Below are 14,424 nucleotides of genomic sequence, written 5' to 3' on the forward strand. Positions count from 1 at the left end.
CGTGACAGCAGCCTGGGGACCCGCGCTGTCCTTGCACCACTCTCTGTGTGTTCTAGGAACAGAAGCTCCTGTCACGGCCCCAACGCCACCCTGAGGGACTTGGGGAGGGGAGGCATCCCGCATAAATTCACTTCCCAGTGAACGAAAGCCGATGGGAATCCCGCAGGAGAACTCAGACCTGTTTCCACGGGAACTGCTCTGCCCAGCAGAGCAAGGGGCACAGGGGCACCCCCCGCCCCTGCTTCAGGGTCAACCCAGACATCAGGACTCTCGCTCCGCTGTGGCTGCGTGCGACCCTGGGCGGGGGGCGGCCTGGAGTCCCCTCCTCCCCTCCTCCCCTCCTCCCTCGCCGGCGCAGCCTGGCACCGCGTCTCCGCTGCTGCCACGTCCTGGCGTGGCCTTTCCTAGGACCCTGAGGAGGACCTGACGCCACAGGGAACCAAACCAGGCTTCACGGGCGCTGCTTTCCTCTTACGTCCCGTCTTGTTTGTCTCCGTCCAGGCTCCGCTGGCTCTACTTATTCAACCTGGCAGTACTTTTATTGTTTGGGAAACAATAACAAATTTATGAAACGCTCATTTGTGGACATTGTTATCCCCTAATTCAAGCCCCAGATCGGGGAAGGTGTCAGAACCCCGCAGCGCTCAGGCGTGAGGGGCAGGAACAAGGCCTCCCTGGCACGGGAGCTCTCGGCCGGCAGCTTCGCACACAGAGGCCTAGCGGGTTGCAGGAGACCCACAAATTAAAAGAGCAAACAACCCGGGGCCCCGAGGGACTCCCTATTAGCCGCCACTGGAGCCTTTCTGCCGTACGATCGATCGATCGCACCTCCTTTAGTTTGCTCTGCCCATAAAGGAAACAGCACTTCAAAAATTAAGCTCCTTCTAGCGCAGCTTCAGAAGATAATAAATCATTTTTAACAGACAGGCAGTGAAGCCAGTTCTGGAAAACTGGGGAAGGCCGTGTGGCTGCAAAAGAGGCCGTCGTTACTGTCATAACTGGAGCTGCAGCTCCGGCCAGACGAGGGACGCAGAACGGCAGGCCTGGCCTGGGCTCCCGAACAAACGGTCCCTCCCTGCAGCCCCCTCTGAGACCTGCTCCTCCTCAAGGGGAAGCACAGCGCCCTGAGGCCTGGGAGGCAGGTCGGGAGGAGGAGGGAGGCGGGAACGTGGTCCCGTGAACACCTCGGTACTGCAGCAGGAGCGGCTTACTCCCCAAGGAAGAGGTGGAAACGGCAGCCGGCGGAGGGAAGGGGGAAGGTGGGGGAAGGTGGGGGAAGGTGGGGGAAGGTGGGGGAAGGTGGGGGAAGGTGGGGGAAGGTGGGGGAAGGTGCGGAGCCACCATGCTGACCTCGGGATTTCACCGTGCGCCCTCCCCGCTGGTGGCAGTGCCTTATCCAAATCAAACGCCCGTGACTCAGCAAGCCACGGCCACGGCCAACGGAGGCGCCTGTTCTGGCTGCCCCGCAGCTGCAGGAGCGAACGCACCTGGTTCCCAGCTGCCACAAAAGAAAAACAAACAGGAGGATGTGCAAGGGCAGACGACAGCCAGGGAGGCCAGTCGTGACCTTCCGTCAAGAAGTGCGTGGTCTCCGTGGTGGGTAAATCGGGATGGCACTTCTGGAAAGAAGCGACCACGAAGCCACGCCAGCCAGCAAACACAATGGCCGTCCAGAGTCTCCTGGGCCAAGCGACAGGCCCGGCCGCTGGTCTGCACACCTCCCGGGTGTCGCCAGGCGCCCAGCCGTGCGAGGCGGGTTCTGAGACTGGCTTCCCAACGCGAGTGACAGCTGCTAACTTCCTTGGCAGCGAATGACCAGGCTGGCACATCTTCCAGTTTGCTCAGCGTACGCAGAGACCCAATGAGGAGGAGCAAAACAAATTAAATACGAGGGATTTCGGCTGTGCATACAAACCGTTTTCTTAACTCCAAAGCCCATCATTCAACCCAGTCGTTGAACCCCAGTCTGTGCAGCGCACGGGGCGTTTCCAGATGATCAAGGACGGACCCCGCACTAGGCAACAGAAAGACACAGAAGGCACCCAGAGTGTTAGGGAAGAAAGAAAACTGTAGATAAAATGGTCTTGTATGTAATCCTAAGGATTTTATGGTATGTAAATTGTATCTCTCTTTTTTTTTTAAAGCAAAGACAACAAAAAATAAGTGCCTCAGGAAGCCATAGGAGGAAGGTTTTTTGTCTTCTGTTTTTTCTAATCGACTTGCAGATACAATTCAGAGCTACACTTTGCTTTCCAGACTACAAACTAGCCATTGAGTGGGGACTCTTAGCCCCGCCGTTTACTGTGGAGCCTTTACAGCCACAATGTTTGGGATACAAAGAACCACGGGATTTCCAGGTCGGGGGAGGGGTGGCCAGAGACGAGCTAGTCTAACCCCCTCACTTTAGAGACCAGACATGCAGGGAGGGGACTCGCCCAAGGCCCTAGAGCAAGGTGGAGGCCCAGTTAAAACTAAAATAGGCTCTATTCTAACAGGGTCTATTATAGACCACAGAGCCCTGTGACCATAACACTGCCTGGTTCTCACCAGAGGGGCCAAGCACAACAAAGGTGCAATCGAAGCCAAGGTAGGCAGCCAAGACCCGGAAAGCTGCTTCCCGGTGACAAGGGGCAAACAGCGTGCCTCCCCCAGCTCACCGCGCAACACACCCAGGGGAGCCCCGGAGCACGTGGCTCCGGTGCCACTGGGGACGGGGCTCTGCAAAGAGGGGACTGAAGGTGGTAAAGAGTGTGTTCCCCTCCAACCTCTTTAAAAGCGTGAATAGGAACAGCCCAGAAAAGAGAGAAAGTCAAGGAGCCGCTTGAGCAAAGACAAGACACACCGTCTGGGGCTGGGACGCCTCACAGTTCACCGCAGCCCCCGAGGTCACCTGCCCGAGGACCAAGAGCCGTCTAGGGACAGGGAAGGGCGATCAGAGGCCAGCACTCACTACTCTCTCTTCCTCTCACAGGGCTCTGTGGTCGTTAAATAATTTGGACTGTTGACCTTGAACTGAATACTGATTTTCTTATATTAAGGCTCCAAGAGCTTTTCCTAGGGGTTCAGGGATCCAGTGTCCGCAGCGTTGGAAGATGTGCTCCCCAAGTTCCCTGCGGCAGGGGCGCTGGCTCCTGGAGCCACGCCTGCCCAGGCCCGCGGCCGTGGTCCAGCCTCACGGACGCAGGGACTGCTGTGTGGGTCTCATCACTGCCGACCTGGCCCCGGGGTCCTCTGTCCTTTTAACTTACTTCAAGGCAGACAGTCACTTAATAAGCTCCCACGACGCTAAATACCTCCCCAGGAGTCCGTGTCTGAGGATGGGGCCTGGGCCACCAGCCTCAGCAATAGGGGGGACTGGTCTGCACTGAAGAGACCCACAGAGACTCCTGAAGAGGAATGTTCACAGGCAGTGAAAGGCCAGCCGACGTCAGGTGGCACATTAAAGGACCCCCAGGAGCACCGTGAGGAGGCGGCTAATCTCAGGCGGCTGCCAGTCACAGGCAGCGAGGCCCCGCCGCCGGGAACCTGCCTGGGCCTCGGCTTCTGCAGCCAAGATGGCAGAGGCAGCCTCAGGACCCCCTCAGGGTCGCTGAGAGAACCCAGGGAGCTGTTCAAAGCACAGCACAGCCTTGAACAGAAAGCTAAGGCTCAGAGAGACGTCCGCCACTGTGGTGCGTGGTCAAGGAAAACCAACCAACCAACCAACACTACAATAAGCACGTGACTCTTTCCGGGAAGCTGGGGAAGAGGCCGCACGATGCTGGCTGGAGCCTCAAGGAGGAGGGGATGCGTCCTCAGACGGAATTGCCTTCAGCTGCCACCTGCCAGGCGGGCGGCATCGGCAAACGGAAGCCTAGTGACAGAGCCATCTCCAGCACTGAGCAATGACATCACAGACAGTCCTGTGAGTAGGGCAGGCCTCCTGCCGGGCGTGAGCCGTTGCCGGGGGCGGGTTGCGGGGGCACCGGCTCCGCGGGGCTGGGCCTCTCAGCAGCACGGGGACGACGGAGCAGGAACCCCTGCTGCCGCGGCCAGGACAGGGGTATGGAGAGGAAACAGCGCAGCAGCGAGATTTTCCAGAAGGATCCACTCCAGCAAGGCCATAGCTGCGACGACGTGCTGGAGCGAAGGCGGAAGAGCCGTCAGCACGGGGCCGCTGCAGCCCAGCCCGCGGGGGGCAGGCCGCAATGGAGAGCCCTCCGGTCCCCGTGCTTGTGCCCGCGTCCCGCCCCCACCGCTTCCCCGCTCTGGGGCCTCGGTCGGGCAGCAGAGGTTCTGCGGGCCTCACAGTGTTTTCATAGTCATGAAACAAGTTAATCGTCAATAACTGTAATGAATGCGACGCCTGCCTGGCACACAGCAAGCGCCCAGTAAGTGCCAGACAGCAAAGAGGGAAAACCCAGCAGTGACCAGCAAGACGACGCCTCAGCCAGGCTCACAGGACAACGGCATCGCCATCTCCAACGGGCAGCCTCCCGGGCAACAGCGTGGGCTACCGGGTCCCCCTGAAAACTCCCGTGCCCGGCGGGTCCCTTCTCCCTGGGACCACCGCTGGGACGTTGTAAGATGTCAACCGGATCACCGTGTTCCCCGTCAAGCCTGCAACAGCTTCCTGTCCCATCAGGGCAAAATCCAGCCGCCCCAGGGCAAGGCCTCACGGGATAGGGCCCTGCTTGCCCCTCGGGCCTTGCCCGGGAACAATGGCCGTCCCTGTGTCCCCAAACGCCCCAGTCGGTTCAGGTCTCAGAGCCTTGTCACGTGAGGTCCCTGGATCCCCGCTCTCCCCTGGCCGGCTCCCTCCTTCCATGCCGGACTCCATTCTCCTGTTGCCTCTTCAGAGAGGCCCTTTCCTCATGCCGGTTCCCCGCCCGCCCAAGTCACTGTCCATTCCCTTTCCTGCCTGACATTTCTCCCACGTGCCCACCGCAACCTGACTCTGCCTCACTGGGTTATCTGTGGACTGCGGCGATCGCCCGCTCCGCGTGCGGAAGCGGCTTTAAGGAATGCCGGCGCCTCCGGGACCAGGGGCCGCCATCGAGTCCTTTTGTTTCTCTGGGCTCCTCTGGGCTCCCCTGGGCTCCCCTGCATCCCGGACCGGCCGTACCCTCTGCTGTCATAAGCCGCCGCCACCGCGAGGTTCGCAAAGGCTGGCGAAAATCAAGGGGCGCCCCCAAATGGCTCCCCCTCCAAAGGAGGTGCAAGAAGATAGCAGAGATGAGGAAATGTCAGAAGGTGAAGGAGGGGAAGCAGTGGAGAAGGCACTATCATTCCTCAGAAAAAAGGCAAGGGGGCCGCCAGCCACATCCCCGGCAAAGACGGGGGACGGTTTCCCCAACAAAAAAGACTGCGGCTGCCACGCCAGCCACAAAGGCAGTTGGGAAACTGGCGGCGGCGACACCAGCCAAGGCAGCGGCCATGCCGGGCAAGACGGGAGGCACCCCGGCCACGGGAGCAAAGGACGGCAGGGACGCCAGGATGGGCACAGGCGAGGAGGAAGACAGTGACGACAGTGGGCGGGGTGGGGGGGCGGCGAAGAGGAGGGCGAGCCCGTCCAAAAAGCACCTGGAAGACGAAAGAAGGAAACGGCCAAACAGGAAGCTGTTCCTGAAGCCGAGACACGGCACGTGGAAGACGCAGAACCGACTCCAGCCCCTCCGCTGGGAACCCAAAGTTCAGCAAGTCACTGGCTCGGTGAGACTTTTGCCAAGAACGATCTTGCTCTTGTAGCTGTCGGAAATGCTCGTTCCAGGGCGGCTGGCTACGTGGATTTGGAATCTGCTGGAGACCTGGAAAAAGCCTTGGAACTCATGGGTTTACAAGCCTTGGGCAGCGAGATTTACCTAGAAAAGGGAAAAGACAGTGAAAAAGATCGAGGTGCAAGACCACGTTTGGCTAAACCCGTCTGATCGAGTTCCTCGGGATGAATTAAAAGGAGTGTTTGAAGAGGCGGTGGCGATCGGATTGGTCAGCAAGGCTGGACGTGTAAAAGGCCTGCTTATAAGGAGCTAAGGCAAAAGCTGATGCAGAGGGAACCTGGGAAGAAAAACAGGGAGCAGAGAAAGAGGGGTGACCCATTCCCTGTGCTATGCCGGAGGGAAAGGCCAAAGTCAGGACCACAGAGGGGGAAGAACAGCCCTTGGAGTCGGGAACCACGGCTCCGGCTTCGGGCGCCTCTCCGCTCAGGGTGCCCAGAGCCAAACGGGCCAGTGGCCAGGGCACGCGGTTACAGGTCTGCTTCGTTTGAAGATGATGAAGCAGCTTTAAATTCCTGTAATGAGAGACAAATACATTGAGGGCACAGCAACCAGGCTAGGGTCCAGGAGGTCGGCCACCCACCAAAACGTTCTTTTCAAAGGCCTGTCAGAGACCACCGAAGAGACACGAACAGGGCCATTTCATGGAAGATGCCAAAGCCACCGAGGAGGCCACAGAAGACGGTGAAAGTGATGGGAACGGAGGTGCTTTGGACTGGCTGGACCAGGCCTGAGGGTAAAGGTGGCTTCAGGGTCACGGCAGCGGCTGCGGTGGCACTGGCGGCTGAGGCCGGGGAGCCTTTGAGGCTGAGCAGGCGGCGGCGGCGGCGGCCACAGGCCCCGAGGGGAGAAGACCAAGTTTGAACAGTTTCCTCTACTCCCGTCTTTCCCCCTCCCAGCCCAAAGAAAGGACTTGGGGTTTTTCACTCTGTCAGCCAACCAGTGGCATAGCCTCCCAAGGTCATTCCAGGCCAGCACCCAGTCCTGCAGTCGACGGGGAAGTCCGTACACGTAACTGCTCGAGGGAGATATGCTGTCGGTTTGGTTTTCTTTAATCCTCATCAGAGGATATTTTTACTGAACTTAGTGAGAGAGGGAGGGGGCGAGAGGGAGAGGGAGACACACCGATCGGCGGCCTCCCATGCGCGCCCCAACAGGGGATCGAACCTGCAGCCTTTGGGTGTACCAGACGCCACTCAGGCAACCGAGCCCCCGGGCCAGGGCCCCTGCTGGCTCTGACACTGGTTTCAACCGAGTATGCATATAAACCTTTCAAAGAGAGGAGTGAGAGAGAGAACCCTTATCCATACGTTCTGAATTTATATGGCTTCTTCTCACGTACACAACTCCTTCTTCCTACACACAGTGCCTGTGTGTAAAGGAAAGCAGAACGTTTCATCGTGATTTTGCTTCAGCAACTTTGGGACAAAGTAAAAGTCCTAAATTCTGGGGGCAGGGGCGGAGGGGGCGAACTGCCGATGCTCCAGGCCCCACCCAAACCAATGGAGCCAGAATAGCAGGCAGGTGGGAGGGGGCTGGGCCTCTCTTGTTTACCCTTGCGATTCGTGTGTGCGGCCACGCTCACAGTCTAGAATGCGCTTCTCAGGCTTCACGCACAGGACGCACCTGAGAATGCTATTAAACCCTGGTTCTGACTCCGCAGCTCCAAGGTGGGGTCTGGGAGCCTGCACCTCTAACAAGCGCCCCAGTTGGTGGGCCCTCCGTCGACCGGCACTGTGCAACAGGACTTCCTGCAGAGAAGAAAGGCTCCAAGTGTACACTGCCCAACACAACACTCATGGCTACCGAGCCCTTGAAACACGGTTAGGGCAGCTGAGAGGCGGAACTTTTTGCGTGAGGCCTTCGCACAGGCAGTGTGAGTCTGGGATGTTTACACTCCACAAAGGGACCAGCGCCTAGAAAGGTGGGGCGCGTGGCAAGAACCAGGCCTTGGCCCGGGCACCCCTCCCCAAGCAGTGGGTGGCGGGAACACCCTACCGGTCAGCCAGCACGTCAGGAGCGGCCCAGTGCTTACCTCAGGCAGGGAGGCAGACAGGGAAGACCTTATCAAGACACCTTCGTGACTCAAGCCTGTGGTGACTAGGTGACTTCACAAGCCAATCACGCCACTGGGCAAGGCCCTGCTGACCACAGCCCGGGGCACCCGACCACGCCCGTCCCCACGTGACGAGGCCCAGCCCCTCCCCCGGCCGTTTCCATCCTGCTCCCATCCCCGGGCGTCTTCCTGGCCAGTCTTGGGGCCGCAGCCCTGGGAACTCCTGACCAAGCTGACTTGCCTGCAGGTGTTTGGCCCCCTCCGCGCGGCAGGGCTTTTCCCAGAGGGCGCTGCCTCCTCCAGGCGTCCCCGCCCCATCGCCTGGGGCCCCCCCACTGGCGGTGGTGGTGAATGCTTTCACCACTGGTCCCAGGAGAGGCCCAGGGGCCATGTGGGGGGAGGGCCCACAGCAGGGGTCTTTCCTTCCCTGACAGACTCAAAAATTCCCGGACACGGCATCACGCGGCAGAAATGCATGGGCAAGAAGGGGCTGTCCTGATGGCAGAGTCCAAGTCACAAAGGGCTCCGAGTCCCAGCCACATTCGTGCCTGCAAAGCCCATGTGCCTGGTTCCCACTCTCACCGTTGGGGGTGGGCGGGAGCAAGGCCTCTGGGGGCCCGCGTGGCCCAGGTGCGCGTTCCACCCCTGCGGGTAGGCCCTGGACTTGTGACAGCACAGAGACTTCCAAGGGGACGGGGGACAACAGGGGAGAGGACTCCGGCCCGGGAGGAAGGTTAAGCAGGGCAGGCGGATGGAGCGCGGGAGGCGCTTAACTGCTCGCATGGAAGTTCTAAGTAGGCCCACGTGTCTCCCTATTTTGAGACTATTTCAAAGTGCCCAGAGACTCAAAGAAACTGAGACAAAAATAATGCTCCTCCCCAAAAAAGAGGGAAGAAAGCTCACTTTTCAGATTTACACTACTACTACTTCTTTTTCTCTGTTATTTCCAAAACCAGAGTGTAATGCGCTGAGCAGCACCAGGCTTCGCTAAAATTGTGCAAAATAATTATTTCACCCAGGGCAAGTGACTGAAAAATTTAAACCACAGCTGACTGATCTGCTAAAGAGAACAAACTGGTTAGAAATAAGCATGGGGTAGTTAACAGATACACTATAGCTTTTCACTCTCCCAACCATTTCACTGTTCACGTCCCTACCTTCCTGCCCAGCCTCGTGCAAATCCCATCTTGGGTCCCAACTCTCTCACCAGGTTCTGCGGACTAACCACAACCTGTTAGGCAGTGAGCATTTATTAACCCAGTCGTCTGTCAGTTACTGGGCTGTGTATTTACTCATTTAACCCTCACCGAGACCTCCTGAGCGAGACAGGACTGCTAGCCAGACGCGGAAGCCGAGGGAAGCGCGAAAACGTGAGGTGTCTCACCCCAGTTCACACACTGGAGCTTGAGCCCAGGCCTATCTGACAAAGGAGTAATTTAGAGAATTCAGCACTATCCAGTGACAGAAAGCGGCGTCTGGTTCCCAAAACAGCATGGAGCCAACTTCAAACTCCAGCGCCTCAATCGACCAGCTCTGTGCCTCTGAGCAAATTAACCTCTCTGGGCCTCAATTTCTTCGTGTATAAAGCAGGGATGAGGAATATACCACAGATGTGAAGTTCATAGTGCATGGTGGAGACCCAGTGGCTGCTAATAGTCCAGCTACAGGTACGCACAGTAAAAAAAAAAAAAAAGTCCATTGCAGTTGTAAAATGAGTTTTAGCAGATATAACCTATACTGGAAATAAGTTCAGAACGGTTAACCATTTTAAAATTAGTTTACTAATTCCATGACTCATTTCTTTAAACATAGAACCAAGGGCTTTCACATTTTTAATTTATTTTATTTCTGTTACATCGATAACTTTCTGTCACAATACCCACTCTCATGCCTCTTTTCAGTACGAAATGTTGACGCGTGTTTAAAACCCAAAAGTGCGGGCACCCCAGGTTAATAAAGCCGCACACGGAGCAAGGGCTGGTAACGGGACGGGCAAGGGGCGCCCTGGAAGGAGCGTGATTCCCAGGAACCGACAGCGAGTCCTCTCAAAGTCAACAACTCTCAAACCTGGTTCTCATAAGGCCAAGCTCACACGTACCCTCATCCTAGTTTCTATCCTGGATTTGCTTCAGGGGAGCTGGACCTGCCGTGATTTCAAGCTTTGCCTCGTTGCAACGTGGAGCAAGCTTGCAGTTTAGTAAAAGGACCGAGTCCGTTCTCTTTAATCTGCTCAGAGGGCTCTGGGCTACGCTTCGGCACCGCAGACAAAACGAGCTTTGGAATTACATACGGGAAACAAAAATCAATCAGAGAAAGGGTATGCCAATTTTGATAGCAATTCCTATTTGCCTAGCATCTGCCAGCGTTAATAATATTTAACTGACAAACTGCAGCAGGGAAAAGAAACAGAACTTTAAACATAATCAAGCTTTTCCAGAGGCCTCGGATACGGAGCTTTCTTCCCTTAAGTCGGCTACCTTTTGGCTGCTGTCATTCCATTAACATTATTAATGGTGTGTTCCCAACGTTATGAGCATTTTTCTCTTGCCCAGCACTTCTGAAAAAAACTTCTTACAGCCCTCCCAGCCGCCTCCCTTGAAGACATTATTTTTAAGCCTTGCTGATATGAGGAGAACTAAGTGAGGTGGGCTCACAGAACTCCCTGCAAAAGCTTGACGGGCAGCTTCCCTCTGCAGAAAAAAGGAAAACAGGAGAAGGAAAGAGAGAGAGGAGGCTGGGAGGGCGCCCTGGCTTCCCGTACCCCAGCCGGAATGCTGAGTCTGTTCATCCTGGGTTAGCCTATTACCCGACTGTGTCTACAGAGAAATGTCCATGAAGAGAAACATTCTGGATTTTTTTTATCCACAAGCAATTCCTAACAGCAGATGCTTTGTTCAACTGAGGGGGACAAAGAGGAAAAAAGAGAGAGAGAGAGAGAGAATGCCATCGCTTAACTTGAAACACCCCTCACTCACCCCAGCCAGACGCCTCCTAAACCGCCTGCAACACCCGTTCTAAGGCTGTACCCGACAGCCCGGCCAAGGGAAGCGCGATCGCCGGCTCGCTGCTGGCGCCCGTCTGGCTTGTGAACCGGCTTCCTTCTACGAGCCGCGCACAGCGCCGAGCCCTTCGCACACAGCGCCCCGGCCCGCACCGCAGCCCTGGAAGGACGCTTGGCTGGCCCCCTTCGTGCAGGTGGGGAATGAGGGCAGCGGGGTGCGGAGCTGGCCCAGAGCAGGCGGCTGCGGCCCTGGGCCCACGGGCTCGGCCCTCCCCGCACGGCCCGTCGCTTTGTCCACCTGAGCTCGTTCCCTCCGGGGTGTTCTCTCCCCAGGACGTGGGGGGCTGCCCACTCAGCACGGCCACCAGCGCTGGGCGGCATGACTTTGCACCTTGTCCAACACCAGGCCTTTTCCAGGCTGGGGGGACGGTGGCGGTGAGGAGTCACAGGTAAGACACAGGTGACTGGGGACGGCTGTCGGAGGCCTTTGGACCAGGAGCACGGCCCTCCACTCACTCTCCCGCACTCCTCTCGCGGGCAGGCGCCCCGCGGGATCTCCTCGGGCCTTGCTGGCCGAGGTGTGCACTTCCCCGGGCAGCCGGCTCCCCCGGACGGACCCAGAGTCGGGCAAAGGCGCTCGGAGCTCACACCTGCCCCGCGGGGCAGGCTGCCGGCAGGGGCACTTCTGAAGAAGTCGGGGGGCGGGGGGGGGCGCTCGAGGACGGCCGGCGAGCCAGGCCCCCAGCCCCGCTTACCGCCCACCCTGACATTCGGGCCAAAGTTGGACGCGCCGAGGGAACCGGCCGGCGCGGGCCCCGGGAGGGAAATGGGGGCAGAGGGTCTTAAAAAGGACGAAGGTGGCCATCGGCCATGTCCTCCGAGCCACCGACACGGAACAAAGGGCTTCTGTCTCGAGCTCGGGGAGCGCGGCCGCGTCCGGATTTGGAGGAAGAGAAACTTTTCCCGCGATGCGGGAGGGGACGGAGCGGGGGCAGGCAGGCGGGCAGGACACGGAGCTACCTGCGGCCCGAGCCGCCGCCGCCCGCCCGGGAGGCCCGCGCGCGCCCTCACCTCCTCGATGGCCGCCACCGTGTTCCGGCACTGCGTCGTGCGCGTGGTGAAGCTCGAGGCCGTGGGCGCCTTGTAGTCCTCATGGGTCTCGGCCACGAATTCCGACACGGAGATCTGGTCCGGCATCGCCGCGGCGCGCGCGCGGCCAGCCGCCGGGGAGCCGCCGCCTCAGCCGCCGCGCGGGCTCCCTCCGGCCGCTGGAACGCCGCCGCCGCCGCCGCCGCCACTCGCCCGGCCCGCGGACAAAGGGAAGCGCCGGGACGCGGGCCGCTGCCGCCGCAGGAGCCGCCGCGGGGCGCGGGTGGGCCGGCCACGGGCCCGGCGGCGGGAGCAGGGGCGGCGCGCGCAGCCCCGCGCAGCTGGGGCCCGGCCCGTCTGCCCGCCGCGCCCAGCGCTCCGCCGCCGCCTGCCTTCCCGAGCGAGCCCCGAGGCAGACGCGCAGAGCCGGCGGGAACTGCCCGCCACCCAGCCGCGGGCCCCGAGCTAGTCCGGCAAGAGGGGCGGGTCCGGGCCGGGGGCGGCGGCCGGCGGGGCGCGGGGCGGGGCGGCGCCGGGGGCCGGGCCGCCAATCCGCGCGCTCGCCGCCGCCGGGAAGCTGAGCCAGCAGGAAGGAAGGCGGCGCGCGCCCGGCCCGCCGGGCCGCTCGCCTCTCGCCGCGCGCCGCATTGTCGCCGCGCGCAGGGGCTCGACGACGCGCCCCGCGGAGCCTGGCGGGCGGCGGGCTGGTCCCAGGCCCCGTCCCCATGCCCGCGCCGCGAGGGCGCGCGCAGGGTGCGCTCGGGCGCTCGCCCCGGCCCAGCCACAGCGCACCTCCTCGTCCCTACCCACCCCGGCGGGGGTTGCAACCTTTCTCGGGGTTCCCCTGAGCCGCGGGGCCTAGCCGTCCCGGCGAAGGCGAAAGCGGGAGGCGCTCGCCCCCTACCGGCCGGTGCGCTCCGCCCAGGGCGCGCACTTCGCATGACACATGCCTCCTGCGCGCCACCGGGCAGCAGCCAGCCGCCAGGTTGCGGTTCTGTAACAATAACAAGAAAAGACCATAGACGAGGGCGTCTGTGCCCTACGCAGACTCTCCTAATCTTCACAGCCTTACGAGGCAGGTGAAGAGGTGGGCATTGGTTTTCTATAGCAGACAAAGTGCTGGAGAGCAGCCGGTGTATGGCCCAGTGAGGGGTTCAAACCCATGTACCCCTGACTCGGAGCCCTTCAGGGTGCTCGTGGCACTCGTAGTAAACGTCCTGGGAGAGTTTCCTAAGCTTAGAATAAGCATAGGTCGTTTTCAGTTACTTGCAAATGGTTTTAGGGTCCTAGCTGGGACCAGGTGTTAGAACACACGACAATAGCGGGCAAATCTCCCACGTAATGGGTCCAGTCAAGAGTTTAAATTAGTACAGATTTTCACGGAACAGCTCTCAAGGAAACCCTCAGTTATTTTTAAAAACCCAGAAGCCCTGAAGACGCTAGCCAAGGAAAATCACACACTATAACTCTGCAGCGGGCCTGTGGCAGGGTTTCTGTAGCCGCCAGCAATAAAGCGGAGGGAAACTTTACAAAACCCTTTTGTGCATCTGAAAAGGAGGAAGTGTGAGAGACATTGGAAACTCGATCTGTCGCACAAAGCAGCCTCCTGACGCTGCGGGACAGTGGGCCAGTCAAACAATCTTTTCTAAGCTCCCATGTAAGAATTTGCTATATGAGGTGGCAGCTTGGGTCAGACATTATGCATGGCCTTTGGTATTTTCGGAGCACTGCGTGTGAAATTTAGCTTTCTGAAATAGCTGTATTAGTGGGTAGCTTTCTTACCATGCTAGGCCAGAAGTTACAATTTAAAAACTATAGCATTTCTTCTTCTGTCCTCTTTTTGGTTTTGGACCCTTTTGGTGTCTTTGGTGGTTTCCTATATTTGCAACTTGCTACAATTCAGGTCCTATCGTTCATATTAATACATCCTCTCCTACATCAGGCAGCTAGCTTCTGGTCCTTCCTAGCTAGTTTTGCAGCTAGGGGTTTTTTTTGTCTGTTTGTTTTTGGATTTTTATTGCTGTTGTTGTTTGTTGACAATGCAAAATATCCTGCTTAACTTTTCAAGTCTTTTTTTTTTTTTTTTTTTTTGGAGGACTATTATCTATCAGACTACGAGGCTTTAAGAAGAGAAAAGAGTGGTTTTTTTCTTGGCACGTAGTACAGCATTAACCAGCCTGATCAAGACTTCTGCAAGGACAAAGTTCACCTCCGGTGGTGTTCTGTCTTTACATGCAATTCCTGTTCTTGTTTCTTGTAATTTAAGATAACTTTTCAGGACTAAAGGGTCCTCCTCCTTCAGTAGCCACAAAAATAAAGCGGCAAAGCTGCATGGCATTTTATAAGCGGGTGAGACGCTGGTAGAAAGGAAGTCCTTGCGAGTCCATTGCCTTGGCAGTGCAAGGGGGCACTCGGGGGTACAACGAGAAGATGACAGATCCCTCCCGTCGCCCCTGAGAGTCCCCGAAGACCAAGCCGAATCAAACAGAGCACAGCTAACACGTCTCTGGCATTAACAGAATGAG

General features: G+C 58.4%; 1 protein-coding gene across 2 annotated transcripts in view; it reads right to left on the minus strand.

Moving 5' to 3' along the window:
* Window positions 1-12,144, minus strand: part of ASAP2 (ArfGAP with SH3 domain, ankyrin repeat and PH domain 2) — a 133,347-nt gene extending 121,203 nt beyond the window's left edge. For both annotated transcript variants that reach the window (XM_054569846.1, XM_054569837.1), the window contains exon 1: window positions 11,882-12,144. In XM_054569846.1, the coding sequence (XP_054425821.1) occupies window positions 11,882-12,007 (126 nt within the window). In that variant the 5' untranslated portion in view covers window positions 12,008-12,144. The remainder of the gene's footprint in view (window positions 1-11,881) is intronic.
* Between the last annotated feature and the right edge of the window lie 2,280 nt (window positions 12,145-14,424).

The sequence above is a fragment of the Pteronotus mesoamericanus genome, unplaced genomic scaffold (assembly GCF_021234165.1).
Source record: "Pteronotus mesoamericanus isolate MK-2021 breed Mesoamerican mustached bat unplaced genomic scaffold, CSHL_Meso_final contig_101, whole genome shotgun sequence".
In the NCBI taxonomy this organism is placed as follows: Eukaryota; Metazoa; Chordata; class Mammalia; order Chiroptera; family Mormoopidae; genus Pteronotus; species Pteronotus mesoamericanus.